At 34.3% G+C, this 18,420-nt stretch overlaps 4 protein-coding genes across 4 annotated transcripts; 3 read left to right on the top strand and 1 right to left on the bottom strand. All coding sequences in view use genetic code 12, as the record gives it.

Moving 5' to 3' along the window:
• Positions 1-1,404: 1,404 nt before the first annotated feature.
• Positions 1,405-4,576, top strand: SPAPADRAFT_67169 (uncharacterized protein; the record flags this gene model as incomplete). The annotated part of the gene is made up of 1 exon (XM_007375783.1): positions 1,405-4,576. The coding sequence occupies one exon, from the start codon at positions 1,405-1,407 to the stop codon at positions 2,983-2,985; it is 1,581 nt and encodes a 526-aa protein (XP_007375845.1).
• KNS1 (serine/threonine protein kinase) lies at positions 3,303-5,426 on the bottom strand (the record flags this gene model as incomplete). The annotated part of the gene is made up of 1 exon (XM_007375782.1): positions 3,303-5,426. One exon carries the CDS (start codon positions 5,424-5,426, stop codon positions 3,303-3,305), a length of 2,124 nt encoding a protein of 707 aa, XP_007375844.1.
• A 4,526-nt stretch (positions 5,427-9,952) lies between these two features.
• OFI1 (Ofi1p) lies at positions 9,953-11,569 on the top strand (the record flags this gene model as incomplete). The annotated part of the gene is made up of 1 exon (XM_007375781.1): positions 9,953-11,569. One exon carries the CDS (start codon positions 9,953-9,955, stop codon positions 11,567-11,569), a length of 1,617 nt encoding a protein of 538 aa, XP_007375843.1.
• A 1,945-nt stretch (positions 11,570-13,514) lies between these two features.
• Positions 13,515-15,489, top strand: SPAPADRAFT_61636 (uncharacterized protein; the record flags this gene model as incomplete). Its single annotated transcript, XM_007375780.1, has 1 exon — positions 13,515-15,489. The coding sequence occupies one exon, from the start codon at positions 13,656-13,658 to the stop codon at positions 15,300-15,302; it is 1,647 nt and encodes a 548-aa protein (XP_007375842.1).
• Positions 15,490-18,420: the final 2,931 nt, after the last annotated feature.

Here is an 18,420-nt window from a genome sequence, read left to right as displayed (position 1 = left end):
AAAAAAAAATATCTGAGAAGCGGTTACATTTTGAAATTAACTTAATAAGACTTCCTGTTTAGGAAGTAATTAATGGTAAAAAATAACAATATCTTTGTTCTACCAAATCTGCGTGGATTATTAATTAGCTAGATCTATTGTTATTTTGTGCATTCATTCTCAATGAAATAAACCTCATCGGCCAAATCCCCGAGGATCTTTCCCCCAATCATCTGGACCTTCCTTGGAGAAGATATCTGAAAATTCCAAATTAGTTTGAAACTTGGGGTGCCCAGTAAGAAAAAAAAAATGACTCAACAGTTAATCGACCCATACTTACATTCTAGTGGAATTCTTTTTCATAAATAGGGATTGGGTTAAAATTTTGAATTATTATAACGCTTTTGTAGATCACCAGTTGGGACTGGGTTAATCTAAAACTGAATGTAAAAAAAAATTTTTTTGAAACATAAAATCTTTACACAAGGCACGAGTCTGCATACGATATACAATTTGGATTCTGATTTAGATCCAGTTCAGGGTTGGAATATGGGGTTCTCTATTTCAACACTATTCTTCTGGTTATGACATTACTTGTTTTGATGGCTTGCAGTAGGATTAATTGTTACTGCAACTACTTCAAGCAACTAAATGTTCTAACTAAATCCCCTGGAAGAATATTATTGAAACATTTCCAACATCTGTGTAGTAATGCGGGGGGATTTTGTGCAGGTTCTTACCTCAGGATGCATTGGGGTTATGCGGTGCGCTTTTGCCTCGGAATATCTGGTATATTAAAAGATCTTGCTGTAAACTTTCTTCCATTTGCACGAAGCAAGTTGATCAGTATATCTCTTTTTTTTGCAGTGAAATTTTCACCTTAGAGATTTTAGTTTTAAAGATATAAATTAAAAAAATAAAAAACTGCACACCAAATGATTTTTTCAAAAGATAATGACAGAATTTCTTAAGAGCACAAGCCCATAACTTGGAACACATTTACCGGGGTAAAATTATCTTTCAACTTAGAATAATAACTATTCTAAAATTGAATGACTGTTTAAATCTTCTTGTTTAGATTGATGCCAAATTAACCATTCTAATATCCATACAACCAGCGACAATGGAAATGATAAATCGTAATCAGCTAACTGGTGTGCCATCTACAACCAGCACTCTTACCTTACATAACGGTATATACTCTGAACTCCAGTTGTGTTGGTCTCCCAAAAAAAAAGAAAGGTCGTGCTAAACACAATGCCTTAGTTGCAAAATAGCCGGGTCAAATTAGCCAAGCAAATTTAAACCTCAAAGATTTTAAGGTTGGAACTACTTTAACAGTAAACAATCAACCTATCAAAATGTACCAAATACACTAAATGTTCTTGCTTTTTTTTAGTTTACTTTCCCCTGTTTATATTTAGTATGGGAATAGGTCCCACCGCTCTTGATTTCAATAATGGAGTCGTTTGCAGACCTGTGGTTCAATCTGAATCTAGGAAGGCACATATTCACGTATATGTTGACGCTATCGACATCAAAGATAAGTCGTTCATTGATAGTTTAAAACTCCCTGTATTGATATTCCGGGCTCCATATATATTCAATTTTTCCAATATTCCATCGCCTGACCTGTATTATGATTTATATGCTGCAAACAAGAAGATATTATATGGGGATATTATTGATACAGAAAGGATTAAATTTAAGCTAGAACCATATGACACATATAACATTGATCATGATAAAATTTGGAATGATTTTATCACTTTAGACCGTAAGGATCAAGAAGGGCATAAGCATGCTGGTGTGAACTTTACAGTTCCCGAATCCGGTATTTATTGTGTCTATATTGCTCCTCCTGATAATCAAGGAATTATCAATATTCGTGTCCCTGTTAAATTCGAGAATGAGTATGGAAATTTGCCATACTTGTACTATAAACAAAAGTATGATCTAAATTGGCCAGTTGCAATTGGAATATTGTTATTATTCAAATTATCTAGGTATATCAGGAAAGTTACAGGTAAAGATTTCAAGAATGTGAGTCAATTATCAATGGTTTCCTGGATCATTTTGATTTACATTTTAATTCCGTTTATTGCTATTGTTATTTTCCAGAAACTTTGCTTGGATCTTTCAAATATTATTAGTTGTTCGTCTCTAAATTCAATTTTACTTCGAATCGTAGAACTTATTGAGGTTTGGTTCTTCACCTGGGTTGGGTTTATATTTGCACTTTTCTCAATTGGTTTAGGGGTGTTTTTCAATTCTGAACACCTAGATAGAATATTGACTCGAGAAGCAGAAGATGAAGAAGAACCGAAAATATCGATGCTAGTTTTGTTCTTCCTTGTGAATTTGATTGTGGATTTCCTAGTTGTTATCATACAATCAAGTCCACCTAAATTTCCATTTTACCTAGGCCTCGTAACAGAATTTGAAAAATCCCGTGGTTCATGGACAGCTTTAATGGTCGCCACCTTAGATTTTATTTATTTGTGTTTTAGGGTTGTTTGGTGGATTTTACCAGCAGGTTATCTTTTGAAAATTAAATTACTAATTCCCTCTATCCCACCATCAAGTAAACTTGACTTTGATTCCTACCAACAATCACTGAAATTGCTAAGACTCACAGTATGGATAGTTATGTTGCTTCCCGTTACAATTGGACTGTTGTTGTTAGCTTTCGATAGCTATAATAGATCGACACTAGAAATGTCCATACCTAAATTACCACAACCTGGGTCAGAGTCACGCAAAATTGTTTATGATTTAGCAATCAAGTTTTGGAAGCAAGAAATTGACCAGTTGTCGCCTGGAGTGAATGATGGCGATCCTTGGTATTTTTGGATATACATGATTGTTTTTGTTATAACTTTCTTGCTCATTTGGATAAAGAATAATAAAGGTGTTGCTCTTGGTCAAGACGATGATGATTCTATTGAATATAACGAATTTAGTGGCAAATATAACCAACTGATCAGACTTTGTGATTTGTCTTAATCTTCTTGTATTAAAGGCTAATGGATCATCTAAATGGTCATCAAAGAGCCGCTTACGCTTCACACTCCAAATCTAGATGATTCCAGCAACTGTTGTTTATTACAACAATAGATATATAAACAAAGATATTTAACCAATTACAAATGTAAAAATAAAATGTATAAATATAACTCAAAATAAGAAAACAAGTAAAACGAAAGAACTGAAAAACTTAATAACGTAGCCTAAAAAAACAAGAACTAAATTAATCTCCAATAAAACCCAAACCAAAAAGAAACATCTGTCTGTATTACAAGTGAGCGTGCCAGTGAGGAAATCTATAACGTACCTTCGTCTTCAATTCCCAAATTAAACCAAGGATGGTTCAAAGCTTCAATAGCTTCGATTCTGTCCTCAGGGTTTATTATGAACAATTTCCTCAACAAATCAATAAAGAACCACCAAAAAGTGAAATTTCCAAAATTAATAACACCTTTATTTTTTTCGTAGTTCGCCGATAACGAGTAATCAAAATCTATAGCTAGTCCAATTCTTGAACTTATGAATAAATCTATGCGAGATAATTCTTCGACACTATTGATAAACTTTTGTGGGGTGGAACTAGTCGGGAACTTTAACACCAACGAATTTTGATAAGTTGATTCATGATCTAAAATCAAATCATCGTCATCATCACTACTATTTTCACTATCATCAGACAGGTTTTCACTTCGATCATCATCGTCTATAAATTCATTTGTGAAATATTCCAATCCACACTCATTCTCCTTCTTCTTGGAAAGTTTCACCATGCTCTTGTCTATTCTATAACCACACACCTTCTCAATCATCGCCAAATGTTCCAAGTTGTCATGGGTTTTGAATAATGGCTCTCCAATAATCAACTCAACCAAAATACACCCAATTGACCACATATCACAAGGAAATGACCAACCGGTACCCAAGACAATCTCAGGAGCACGATAATGCCTGGTCGAGACTATCAGGGAATGATATTCATCATTAAATATAGCACTTCCAAAATCAATCACTTGAATTAAGGGGTCCTTTAGTATCTTCAGGTATTTGGGTACTTTCTTTGTGTTTGAATTGCCCAATTTCATATAAGCTGATATTATGGTGGAGGTTAATAAATTCTTCTTGGAATAATTATCATCATGCAATAATATATTCTCGGGCTTTAAGTCAGTATGGATTAAGTTCAAGTCGTGTAAGAAGGTAACCGAGCGAATTAATTGCTTTGAAATTGCTTGAATATGACTTCCTGGAAATGGAATAAACTTGTTATTTTCCAAGAAATCATATAATGAAATCTTCAACAAGTCAGTGACAATACAAATATGACCTCTATAATCAAAGCATTCCCGTAAGTGAATACAATGGTTGGCATTTTTGTTGTCAAACTTCTTCAACGTAGACAAGATACGTAATTCAATCTTGGCAGCATCTCGGTACTTTTGAATATTACGAATAATCTTAATAGCAACATGTTCACGATTAACTTTGTCGAAACATTGGACAACTTTACCAAAAGTTCCTTGTCCTAATAACTTTATAATTATGAATCGATTAGCAAAAGGTTCGTTGATCTTTATTATATAATGTCCATTTTCATCATCACATGGTGGAAGGTTCAGTTGGTGGGGTATTACATTAGTCTTTATATTACCCAATTTTGGTGTCTGCAAAATATAATTGTTGGGCAATTTATTATAGAAACATTTAGCCTGAGGTAATTGAGGCAACGAGCTCGTTCTTTGCTTCTTTATTGGGTTATTCTTGCCAATTTCAAATGTAGGAGCTTGATTGTTCACATTAAACATGTTATAAGCAACCAAAGCATCTTGATCGAAAACTGGATCACTATTGTTACGCTTAGCCTTGGGTATCAAATCACGTTCTTCTAAGATTATCAAATCATCGTCATCTTCATCGTCAACATTTTGTTCATGATCTTCCATTTCCAACTCATCTTCATCTTCTTCAGCAATAAACACCTCTTCCGCTGCTGCCGCGGCAGCTTCTTCCGCCAGCAAAAATGGATTAGTAAAAGCATGCTGTTTGGGCTTACTGATAGCACCACTGCTATACCTTCTAGTCAAAGGCGAAATTCTATAAGAGTTACCAAAGAGCAAGTTGGTATTCAAACCAGTATCACTGTCACTGTTTATGAATGATCGATGTTGTTGCTGTTGTTGTTGCTGTTGCACGTGGGACGCATGATACAACGGAGGCGACGTATTAATTGAATTTGACGATAAATTCGAATCAGATATAGTTGGATCAAAGTTCAAATGTATGGTTTTGGCCTGTTGAGCAGCCAGGTCCATATCGGTGGTATTGGAGACCACTACACCTCCAGTGGACTTTGGTTTTGTAGTTGCTGAATCAAATGCCTCACTAAAACCTCTGGGCCTCTTTCGGTTTGTTATCAATGACATTGTTTGCATTTGGAAGAGGGTGTCAATTTCTTTATGTTCGTAAAGCTTGAGAAACAGACTGTTATTGCTAGCTTCCTTATGGTTCTGTAGTGTAATAGGTTCTCCTATTTTGACTGTTTTAAAACAAGACTTTAACGTAATTTTACAGTGGCTGTATCCTAGTTAAAGTGTAGTTAATTATACACTAAGGCCACGGTAATAGTAGCAGGTTTTTGTTTGGTAATAAAGCTTGGTAGTATCGTGATGAAATATGAAAATTCACTGGGTCTGGATATTATTAGTTATTATATTTCTATATGTGGGACGTAGGGAAATTTTGATGATTGAGGCACAAAAGGGAAAAAACAATGACGGGCGAAAATTGATAAGGGGGGAGAAAATTGAGACAAACCAGACAGACAAAAATAAATTTAATTCAAGTGACAGCAAAAGCAGTATTTTTAGCGCTCTAGACTTTTTTTTTTTTTAGTATTTTCACTTTATTTTTCCACTTTTCTTTTTATGTTGGGAGAAAATTCCCAGACACACAGGGAAAAAAATCAGACAAAAATTTGAAATTGGATAACGTGGGGCTGGTCTGGTATAGACAAAAATTTGTTCCGTGGAGCTTGTACTACTCTTTGGTTTTATTTGGCTGATTGAAGAACAGTTGAAGTCTAAAAAAAAGTGGATACTGATTACTACACGTGCAAATTGAACAAATCGTCTATGTACTATTTGTAAACTGGTCTCTCGTTAGATTTGTGTGATGCAGGATTACAAATTCTTTTTTTTTTTTGATTCATTGCTGACGGGGAAGTAAGACAAAGAGGGGGGGGAGAGAACAAGACCGCACGCTAAAATAATACTATTATGCATAACAACCAGTTTACAATCCTTTGTAACTATTACTTCTAGTACTTTTATTAGCATTAACATGGATATTCCCCTAGGCAATAACATAAATTGAAATTAAATTAACTTGTTCTCAGCCTCATTCATAGAACGTTTCCCCAAAGTGGTGTCATCCGCCTGCATATAGGAACTACCAGAAAATGAAATGAACACAACACTAAAAAATAATCTGGCTTCAAGAATTTTTCAATTTGATGACCCCCCCTCACTAGCTAAGTAGTCTTGCCAGTAACCACTTCAGTTATAGTAAAATTGATAAATGCGCTTGGAAAGATCTTGCATATCTGGACTACAATCTTGCTTCTTCAACATATTTCTATTTCTGTTTGTACTTCAATTAATCTTCCTTCAGCAATCATGTTATTCTATGTATTACATATTTTTACTCACCATCCCACTGTGCGTACTACTACTGATTATACAATAGAAGGAGTTTTGTGCTCCGCACGCAGTTTGTAAACCAGACAATATTTCGTTACCCCCCTAATAATAATTCAAATGTATTGCAAAAATAAAAAAAAAATATAGAATTCGTAGGTGTAGACTAATGTGTACGTGGTGTGACGTGTGTTGGGTTCGGTAAAACATGAACTAGACTTTTGAACTTGAGACCCCACCGAGCCCCCATTGAAAATTCTTTCTGGTCACCACGCCCCCCTCTCCCCACGCAGTATGGGTCACGTGGTGGTTCTATTAGTATTCGTTGCATTGAATAAACCAATTTGTTATGTTAGTATTTTCTAGTTATGTCTTTAAAGAATTATATAATTCAGAAATATAATGTTCGGTTATATTTCATGTATGTTAGACAACGGTATAACTAAGCAATAGGCAAGTGTCAAATGCTAACCTTCATATTTATAACATTTGAAAACAGCAAGTGGTAAGTATTATGCCTATAGAAGGTGAATTTCTATTCTAATTAAAGTTCTACACACAAAATTATAATAAATGTGGACATTATGCTTCTTTCGCAATAAACAATTATAACATCCAACTTAATCTAGAACCATGGACGGAAATGTAAGCTGATAATATGAGAAAAGTGAACTGGCCGTCTTGCGTTTTTAAAAACATATTATTTAATCTCAACTTGTATCTAATTCTCTTGTGTACAATTGTTTGCAATTGTTTGCTATTTCATGATATATAGTGGGGCTACAATGTATTGTCTAGAAGAGTACTATTCTTAGACTTGTCTTGGATACTCTCGTTTGGCTGCGAAAAATTAAATAAGTTTTAGAATCTCCACTATTGTTGATTACACCACATTAATTGTCCCAATTTCGGATATTTGTAGATACTGATGTTGAAGAAATGAAAGGTTTGGAATCTTTTCATTTTATGCATGAATTGGGTTTTCTGGTCAATTCTGATATTCCTTAACTGAAGTTTTGCTGAGTTGAAAGAAATCAGAATCTTGCTATTAAAACTGGCATCATATCAAGGTGCGATTGTTTGCAAGAAACAGGCAACTATACCCACAAGTTCAAACTAATTATTGTGGGGTCAATTACAATCAAGGCAACTTAGCTTCCTAACAACGTCAAAGCCAGTTAACTACGATCGAAACACTTGATTTTGTGTTACAATCTAATTCTCGTCAAAATAAATTAAACCTCAAAGTTTACACATTTTAATTTGTTTGGTCGTTCTGGAATTTCTTAACTTTTTAACTAATCACTAAGAAAATCGTTATTTTGAATAAGAAATTTTGGTGAGTTCCAAGGCAGAAAGTAAGCCCAAATAGCCTTTACGTATAAATTTGAATGAGCTCAAAGTCCCCTTTTGGAAGTATGTGAACGGTTATTTATTTAAACTAGTAACCTATTTCATTTTTCAAAAAAAAAAAAATAGAACAAACAAACTTCACTTTCGTACACAGGAAATGGACGGTATAGTTTCAGTTCAAAATCCGTAACAGGAGACTTCTAAAGACAATGTTATATCCTTTTAATTTTAATTTCTTTCCAATCAGTCATCCGAATATTTAAATTTTTAAGCAACTTCAGCCTTCATTTTAATGGATTGCCAAATTAATACGCTAACTTCGAACTTCTAAGAATGAAGTGTAGACTCTCAGAAACATACCTTAGCTATCCAATTATGACGATCACTTCCCGATGAACATAACCAGCTAAAGTTGCTTCTCAAACACGAAAATTAATTGGTTTTGTGTATGTTCAGGGAGTTTCAAATCTGGGTAAAAGAAACCCTATTTTGGTTTGTTTAACCTTATTTCATTAAAACCTTAATCTCACTTGTATTGATCAGCTGGGAAATATCGGGAGTGTCATACTTGGCGTACCAATTTGGGACATTTCATAGGCTAAGAACTAAGAAATTTCTGATCTCAGTTTGTTTGAGACACAATTGTGTGTTAGTATTTTATCGCAGCCAAATTTTCGTAATTGTGATTTCTTACGTTACACAAAATAATTTTTTTTTGTTCGGGGAGACATGATGGGCAGCAGTGCATTTGCACTAATTTATGCACATACTCGCCTGAATTGCAACAATCAAGTAGTATAATTCGTTGATTACGAGAATATCTATTGGATTAAAAATTAAATCTACTAACATTAAGCTAAGTGGGATTTATCCTACTCCATATATTTCACAAGATACAATTAAATATGGTTCAGTTGGAACTAAATCTCATCCGGTATATGATTTCTTTCCCCCATCGCTTTAAACTTTATTTTTCAAAGATAAGAGATGTGTAACACCATGATGGTGGCCACCACTTATAAAAAGATCATTATGTCTGGTCATGCAAGAGTTTGCATTTTTGTCTGGGCCAATGCTCTGCCAACGCCACGTAGGAGAAACTAAGTAAACCTCCGCATGAAAAAAAACCCTATGTTACTTCAAACTTTTAGTGAAGAAAATTTCTAGTTTGCCTAATTAGAATAGACGTGATCGAAAATTTTCAAGCAATGAATTTTACCTTTCACATACACACACCACTTGAACAAGAAAAGTAAGAAAAAAAAAAGAGTGTTTAAGAATATCTTGGGAATAAAATAGCGTTTGTTTTGCCTTGTGACTTAGCCTCATGTACATTGTTTTGTTCTTTCAAGTTAATTGAAGCATATGCAAGTATCAACTTGAAGAAACTTTGTGGAGAGGGGAGAACTCTGAATCGCGTTATCAAATTGCAATAACACCATAGCGCTCCATTGACAACATAATACAAAATCGAATGAAAATTGTTCTGTTTTATTTTTTATGATTTCTTTTTTTGTACTACACTAAAAATAATTTTTAAGTATTAAAAAATATATGCTAGGTAGAAAATATTAATTCGACTGACCTTAATCAACTTACTCACATAAGAAATTTAATACAGCAAAAGAGGCAGACAGAAAAAAAAATGCACACTTTCTATACATAAATTCAAATAAATAAGCAAATACAAGTCCATTAATTTTCTAAAATACACCATCACACTCATTTCGTTTTTTAAGATTCAAACCTTGCACCACAAACAACAAACAATAGATTTGCATTGGTTCTAAAACCTTTCACTGATTATAATTTTGTCATTATAAAACCATCCACGGATTTTTATTGATCATACAGTATTGACATTGAATTGACACAAATACTATACTCTATTCCAAATTGAAATGGGGTTTGAACTTCCTGGTGATCGTTCCCGAATATTTGAAGGTAGCAGCCAATCCCAACCGCGTCCAGAATTGGAACCTTCGTCCTCACCACGTCCAACTTTACCACCAATACAACAACTAACCAGTGGATATCCGATAGCACCCATATATGCAGTGTTAGATGGTACACCTAGTAATGAAACTAGTCAACCATCAGGAAATGTTCATTCTTGCGAATCTACTCCTGTTCCAACTGGACACACTCCAGAAGCTTCCATTTCAGATGCAACAAAGCCCAGTCTACCCAAAAAGTACTTTTGCAAAATTTGTAAACAAGGATTTACGAGGAAACATAATATGGTAAGTCATGAGTTGATCCATTCTTCTTTGAAGCCGCATATCTGTGCTGTTTGCAATTTAAAATTTAGACGAATCCACGATTTGAAAAGGCATGAGAAACTTCACATGGGTGAGAAGCCATATGCTTGTGATAGATGCTCACGACGGTTTGCAAGAGCCGACGCATTAACTAGACATCAAAATTCGGTCAATGCGTGTTCTGGTTCATTATCTAAGGGTAAGAGGCATTTAGTAGATGGGCAAGCAAGTAGATATGTTGATGGAAAAGATATTGACGGTAGTGCAAGAAGTGGAGGAGATTATATTCAAGAACCAAACAACAAACTGACTTCGCCAGTAATAACTCCTATACATGGTGCATCTTCGGTATCGTTGATGAATGGGGAATCGTCAAGCATTCACTTATCAAACCAAGGAACTACTTTCCATCATTCAAGAGAAGAAGAGGGAAAACCACAGCTTCCGCATTATCATCAGCCCCCAAATCAACTACCAGTACCTAATAATATTTCCTATCCATCCGGCAGTGGACATTCATTACCAGTCCAACATGTTGCTGGGCCTATTCCTATGCATCCGTCACAATATTACAATCCTCCTATTTACAATTCATATACAATCCCCCAGATGAATAATTCAGGGCAAATAAATAGTGCTCCATTCATGAACAGTGGACCCCATATGAATAATGTTCCTCATATTAACAATGTATCCCACATGAATAATATCTCACATATGAATAATCTCCCACATCTCAATAATGTTCCTCATATGAACAATGTAGTTCAAGGGGATGGTTCACCTATGAATAATGTGATATTAAGTGGTAGACCCATATCACCAACAATGCAGTCAGACCATCCTGGTTCTCCAGGGGTAACATTCCCTCACAAACATCAATTACCGATACAATCCCATGTTCAACCAGGGACAGTTACAAGGGTACTTTCCTTGCCACCACCGTCCCAACTAGCTGTCATACCGTCTCCTACGCATCCAAGCCAATTCTTTAATGCTTCTCAACAGCACCAACACATGAATGGATTCATCCCATCTCAGCCAGTTCACTCAGGACTGCAACTGCAACTGCAGCTGCACCCAGGAGATAGTGCTAATTTAGCTGTTGGAGAATCCGAAGTTAGAGATGGTGTATATATTCCCTACTCCAGATATCAAGATCTAGTAAGTCATGCTCAAACTTTGCAAGATGAATTATTCAGAATGAATAATAGAATTAGTCATTTAGAGAAGGATACGAAGGATAATCCTAAATGAAGGGTGTTTTTGCAGTTAGTTCTTGAGAAGCGGCTATAAAACTTAACAACATTGAAGAATCAGAATTAATTAGTCATGCAAACCGTTCTATGTATTATTAAGTGAATGAAATAATTTTTTTTCCATTAATTTACCATATTTGTTTATTCAAGATCACAATTTGCAGTAATTCTTTAAGATAGTTAGGTCTAAGTTGAAACTAAAGCTTTGGATATGCATTAGTGTAGAAACCACGTTCTATTGAATGTAAGATATCCGTTGCCAATAACTTTCATGCAATTACATTAAGCGTGCCTCTAAATTGTAACATAATTTCACTTCGCGCACATTCAATCACGAAATTTGTTTTTTTTTGTGCATTGTGCATTGGAGGATCTTCTATTTTTTTTCTTTATTTTTTTTGTCATGCACTATACTAACCATTGTTTGGATTTTAGCGAACTGCATGACTACGCAGCTCGTTTATGCTTGGAACAAACGAGATTTTACGAGTTTGATAGAAAATATCAGCCCAAAAAAAATTCAAATGAAGGGAACTTCGTCATTACTTATAATCAATTATTTGCCTATAGAACTACTCTTGTACTCAACTCAATAAAAGTTAAAGTGTATCTATAGAGATTCTTTTTCCTAGTTTCTTGGGGCTTATAACTGTATTGTATGTTTTCGATATACTTATACAAAGTTTTTTTCCCTAATTTATTAGAAAATTTAGAATAATATAATAAAAGGTAAACATAGGTTTTGATTGATTTGTTCCAACCATGAATGTTGTTACTGCTCTGATTCTTTCCAAATTCGATTATTAGAATAATGTTTCTGAGACCTGTTGTTTCATTCTTGATAGAATATCTTGGTCTTTTCTCAAAAGGAAGAGTCTAAGCATAAAGGGAAAAAAACCATTCTCTTTGTCTATTTCTTTGTATGCAGTTCTCATGTCTTCTAATTACTTTATCGTAAACAAAGAATTAGACGCTAATTGATCTAAGAGACCTCTCATTGGTGAGAAACTAGAAACCATCAAATAGGTTCCATATGTAACTATATGCAGGAAACCAAGATAGTTTAAATAACAAACTAACAACATTTAAAAGATACTCAAGAAAAGAACAAAAAAATATTTTTGTCTTGTTTGCTCATATTGACGAATTCTTGGTGATTTCTAATAATAAGATCAATCTTAAAACAGATAGAAAATCCTTTTCTTTACGGGGGAGCAATTGTTGATTATTAATTCCGGATTTATTTTTTTGAAATTGCAACAGATAATTATATTTAGGATCTGAGTTCATGGTAGACTATGAATTTTGGAATATCTAACTCAACTCATAACTTAACTTTTTGACATAGAAAATCAAAAACCTCAAAAATGAAAAGACCTGATGCTGTTAGCTATCTCCACCATTCTATTTTTATTTTGAATGTTGTAATTATGGTAGGTCATAAACAACGAACTCAAGAATCAGAACTAACCAAAAATTCTTCAGGGCCAAGAACCACTCTCATCACATAAGAACATTTCACTTCTATTTAGCTATAAAAAAGAACTCCATAAAATACCTGAAAAAGTTGGTTCGTTAGATATATCAACTGCATTCATTGTTGGTATTGCTTATCAGTCCCAAGCAAAAAAGAAAATAAAAATTTTTTTTGTGGGGTCGAGACTGCACTTTGTTTAAGTTAAGACAGGATAATACACCTATTCATTAATTGACTACCACACTCCCTTTACATTATTTCTTTTATCATTTATCATGTTCTTTGTGTATATTAACCACATATTGTAGTTTTACATTCTTTGTCATTGTTGTACTAATGAGTAACTAACTAGGAACGTTTGCTCGTGACCTGTCACACAAAAAAAAACCTGAGTCCTTATCTAAATCCCTCATTAATTTTTTTTTTTGCCGCCCTTAACCCCCCCTTTTTTGCCTTTGAGTTTCCCTACCAGGTTTCCTTAACGTTTCCTTTTGTTACCATTAGTTCTTTCACAATTTAGCATTACAATTTGCTTTAAGTTTATATATTGATTAATAACGGTTATCCATATTTAAGAGCACAATCGGAGCCTAAATCAACTACATTAATGTCAGGCCAAGGTGAATCAACTTTATCTCCTCACGAGGAAGACTGGTCTATAATCTCTTCTTGTTCTGACAATGAAGATGATCCCTCAACTGCTGGGTTTCCTGACCAAGATTTAGATTATTCCTTATCATTGAGTGACAGAATCAAGACCAATCACGTTAGCGATTCGGTTTCTAATTCCATACTACAAGTTCCAGAACTTATCACTTCAACGGAGCTGTCAAAAGCTACTGTTAAGATAAATGAGAGTGAAATTCATGACTATGTCGAGTCAAGAGAAGACGACGATGCTGCTGTTGCTACTGATGCTGAAATTGTCGAAGATGACGAATCTCAGTTTACTCCCTCCAGTAGTTCGGACATCAAATCCCAAATTAGTATTGGTTCTGACCAGTACATCAATGTTGCCCCAAAAATAAATTTCTATGAAAATTTAAGCAAATTTAACGATTCAATTAAACAAAAGTCGAATGAATTTTATTCCAATTATGCCAAAGTCAAGATGGATCAATTAAATAATTACCTAGCAGATCAACACCCCGAGGAAATACACGAAGGTGAAATTGATCCAACCTTGAACCAGAGTGAATTGAAGATTGAGGCCGAAGATTCACCTGGATTTGAATCGAGCGCAGTGTCCACTCCTTCTTCGACTCCAGTAGCACCACCTACAATTGTCTTACCTTATTGGAAACGTTGCTTGCTTAGAGGAATAGATTATGTTAAGGATGTTTTGGACTGTAACTCGGATTATCTTTATTACTACTTTGTTGGAATAACTATTGGGATTTTTTCACTTGGTTTTGGAGTACGTTATCTCTGGCCAGCTCCTGTAATTGATCATCCAATGACCACCATGGAAAAAGTTAACCAGTTTTGGGATAGTATAATATATGAAGAAGAAGTTATACCAGGAAATATCTTCCTGTTTTCTAAAAAGAAGCAAAAGATTAATAAATGGGTTAAATATAGTCTGGAGTTTGAAATTAGTGTTTTCGATGCCACTGATAAGATTTTTAAGAATGTTTGGGACAAGAAATCTTTTAGAGAATTCTCTATTCGGATGAATGAATTTTATATTTCTACTAATCATACATTATATCCTCTTGTGGCAAAAGCTTGGGAAAATGCTAAAGTTATGAGACAAGAGGCTAGAGATAATTTAGAAGAATGGGGCAAAGTTGGATTTGAGAATTTAGATAAATATAGCAGAATAGGTATCGGGAATTTGGATAAATATGGTAGGTTAGGTTGGATTAAATTTAGAGAAAATGGAAATAACTATATGGAATTGGTTAAAGAATATGGAATAAAGGGCTGGGTAAGAGCTGATGAATACAGTGCTATTGGGTACAAATATGTTGTGCGTGGTACTGAGAGATTGTTGACACATTCTGCACGTGCATCGAATAAACTTGTGGTCTTTATGGAATCTTTTGTGTCTAGTGGTGCAGAAATAGGAGGTAATTATGTGGAAAAGACACGGAAGGCGGTTAAAGCATTGTTGGATTCGGATGCCAATACTAGATTGAAGAATTCGGTGGGGAATGAACTAAACTTGGTGATGGCTGAAGGCAAACAAGCAGCTAGATTGGTGCGGAAACAGTCAGAATTACTATTTAATGAATTATTTGGCAAGAATTGAGCGGAACATGTAATAAAGGTACTTACCTCTTTCATCGGAAGTTTTTTGGTTTTTGTTTGATGTTTGTTGATTATTTCTTTTATTATGTGTTTGGATGGAACTATGGATGAAGCTTAGATATGTGGTAAATACTATCTCTGTATATAAGTGATTGCAATTTTGAAACTGGAAGATTATAAAATGACTGCAAAATGCCTGTTTGTCAAGAAAAGAATTTGCGACACAACGAATTTTTTTTTTTGGCAAGTCATAGTAGGGTCGTGCGCATTTGCCAACTTCACCAACCAAAACAAAATCGTTGAAAAAAATGCTTTCGAAATTCGGGCGATCTACGCTGGCTAATTAAACTCCTGAAACTGCAAAACATTCTTTTCTACAGATTTGTACATTGTTTTAATTCATCAAATTTGCTAGATATATACACAAAGAATTCATAGATTTGATTTACAGATCCTAATTCTTAGCATTATAGAAAAGACACTTGACACTAAGTAGCAACATTTTGGCAACACCATGGGTATGTTCAGTTTTATTCCTCAAATACCAGTTTAAATTCAGTACTAACTTATCTATCTAGGTATTCCAAAGTTTTTTAGATTTATTTCTGAAAGATGGCCCCTAATTTCCCAATTAATTGGGGCTGATCAGATTCAGGAATTTGACAATTTATATCTCGATATGAACTCAATTTTGCATACATGTACCCATTCGAATGATGGTAGTATAAGCAGGTTAACTGATGATCAGATGTATGCTGCGATCTTCAACTACATTGAACATTTATTTCAAATTATAAAACCAAAAAAGACGTTTTATATGGCTATTGACGGGGTTGCACCTCGAGCTAAAATGAATCAACAACGTGCCAGAAGATTTAGAACTGCTTATGAAGCGGAAATAAATTTGAAAAAAGCCATTGAAAATGGCGAAGACATTCCTAAGGAGGATCCATTTGATACAAATGCGATTACTCCAGGTACAGAGTTTATGGCTGCATTGACCAACAACTTGAAATATTTCATTCACAAGAAAATAACTGAAGATTCAAGCTGGGCCAATATTGAAATCATTTTGAGTGGTCATGAAGTTCCGGGTGAAGGTGAACATAAGATTATGGAATACATTCGAACAGTTAGATCTCAAGATGGTTATGATCCAAATTTAAGACATTGTATTTATGGTTTAGATGCTGATTTGATTATGTTGAGTTTAGTCAGTCATGAACCTCATTTTGCACTTTTAAGAGAAGAAGTTACATTTGGTCCCCAAAGAGGTTCCAAGAGTAAAGATTTGAATGATCAGAAATTCTATTTGTTGCAAATATCATTAGTTAGGGAGTACTTGGCATTGGAATTCCAAGAATTAGAAGGACAATTATCATTTGACTTTGATTTAGAGAGAATCTTGGACGATTTCATTTTGATTATGTATGTTATTGGTAATGATTTCTTGCCCAATTTACCAGATTTGTTTATCAACAAGGGTGCTTTCCCGCTTTTGATTGCTGCTTTCAAGCACTCTTTGCAACAATCTGATGGATATGTTAACGAAGATGGTAAAATCAATTTGAAGAGATTAAGTATTTGGTTTGACTTTTTGGCTGAGTTTGAAGTTGAAAATTTCGAAAAGCAAGAAGTTGATGTTGAATGGTTCAATAAAAAGCTTGATGATATTTCTTTAACTGGTGAAAGAAAAAGAAAGAGAATAGGTAAATTGTTAATTTTGAAAGACCAAAAGAAGTTGGTAGGTTTTATCAAACCATGGTTAATGGAAATCTCTTCAAAGCCAATCTCCGAAATCGTCGAATTAACAAATGAGGACAAATTACCTACTTTATCTTTGAATAAAGAAGAAGCTGAAAAGAATTTGGATTTCCTTAGAGAATTTGCATTGGAAGTTGGTATTTTAATCATTCATTCTAAATCTCAAGATACTTATGTTGCAAAATTAGACGTTGATGGATTATCACCAGAAGAAACGGAAGAAGAATACGAAGAGAGATTGACTGAATTGAGAAAATCTATCAAAAAGTACCAATCAGCTAATTTGGTGGAAACCGATGATTTATTGAAAGAAACTAAGGATATTTATGACACTAAATTTATTGCTTGGAAAAATGATTACTATCAGAGTAAGTTACACTTCTCTTATGACGACAAGGACAAGTTGAACGATCTTACTGAACATTATATTGAAGGTTTGCAATGGGTTTTGTATTATTATTACCGAGGTGTTCCATCTTGGAATTGGTTCTACAGATATCATTATGCTCCGCGTATTTCTGATATTTCAATTGGATTAAAGTACTTGATTGAAAAGGGAGAAGATCTCAAGTTTGAACAATCCCATCCTTTCAAACCATTTGAACAATTGATGGCAGTTTTGCCTGCCAGATCAAGAAAATTGATGCCGGTTGAATATAGAAATTTAATGACTGATGAAAAATCTCCAATTATTAGCTTTTATCCTAATGAAGTTGACATTGATATGAATGGAAAGACAGCAACTTGGGAAGCGGTTGTTTTGTTAGATTTTGTTGATGAAAACAAATTGCTTGATACTTTGAAACCAATTGAAGCTAAATTAACTCCTGAAGAAACAAAGAGAAATTCCTATGGTCATGCAATTATATTCATTCATAATCCTCAAATTGATAATGTTTATCCAACACCATTGCCCGGGTTCTTCCATTCTATTGAACATGATAAATGTTATGAAGAAGAATTCAAATTACCCCCAGCACCAGAATACAAGATTGGTTTACTCGAAGGTGCAAAGACAGGAACTGAATTGTTAGCTGGTTTCCCTACTCTTAACACCATCCGTTTCCAAGCTGAATTAGCCTTGAATGAAGTTAAAGTTTTTAACTTCCCATCTAGATCGGAATCTATGGTTTTGAATATTGAAAATCCATGGGATGATTTGACTGTTCATCAATTTGCTGAGCAATTTGTTGGAAAGTTGGTTTATTCAAGATGGCCCTTCTTAAGAGAATGTAAGGTTGTTAAAGTTATGGATAACGAAAACAAATATGAATTAATCAGAACCCAATCTGGATCTAAGAAACTTGTCACAAATGAATTAGACAATGACGATCGTAAAACATTCAAATCTGAAA

Source organism: Spathaspora passalidarum, assembly GCF_000223485.1.
Source record: "Spathaspora passalidarum NRRL Y-27907 unplaced genomic scaffold SPAPAscaffold_4, whole genome shotgun sequence".
NCBI lineage: Eukaryota > Fungi > Ascomycota > Pichiomycetes > Serinales > Debaryomycetaceae > Spathaspora > Spathaspora passalidarum.
This window is presented reverse-complemented; position numbering and strand designations above follow the sequence as displayed.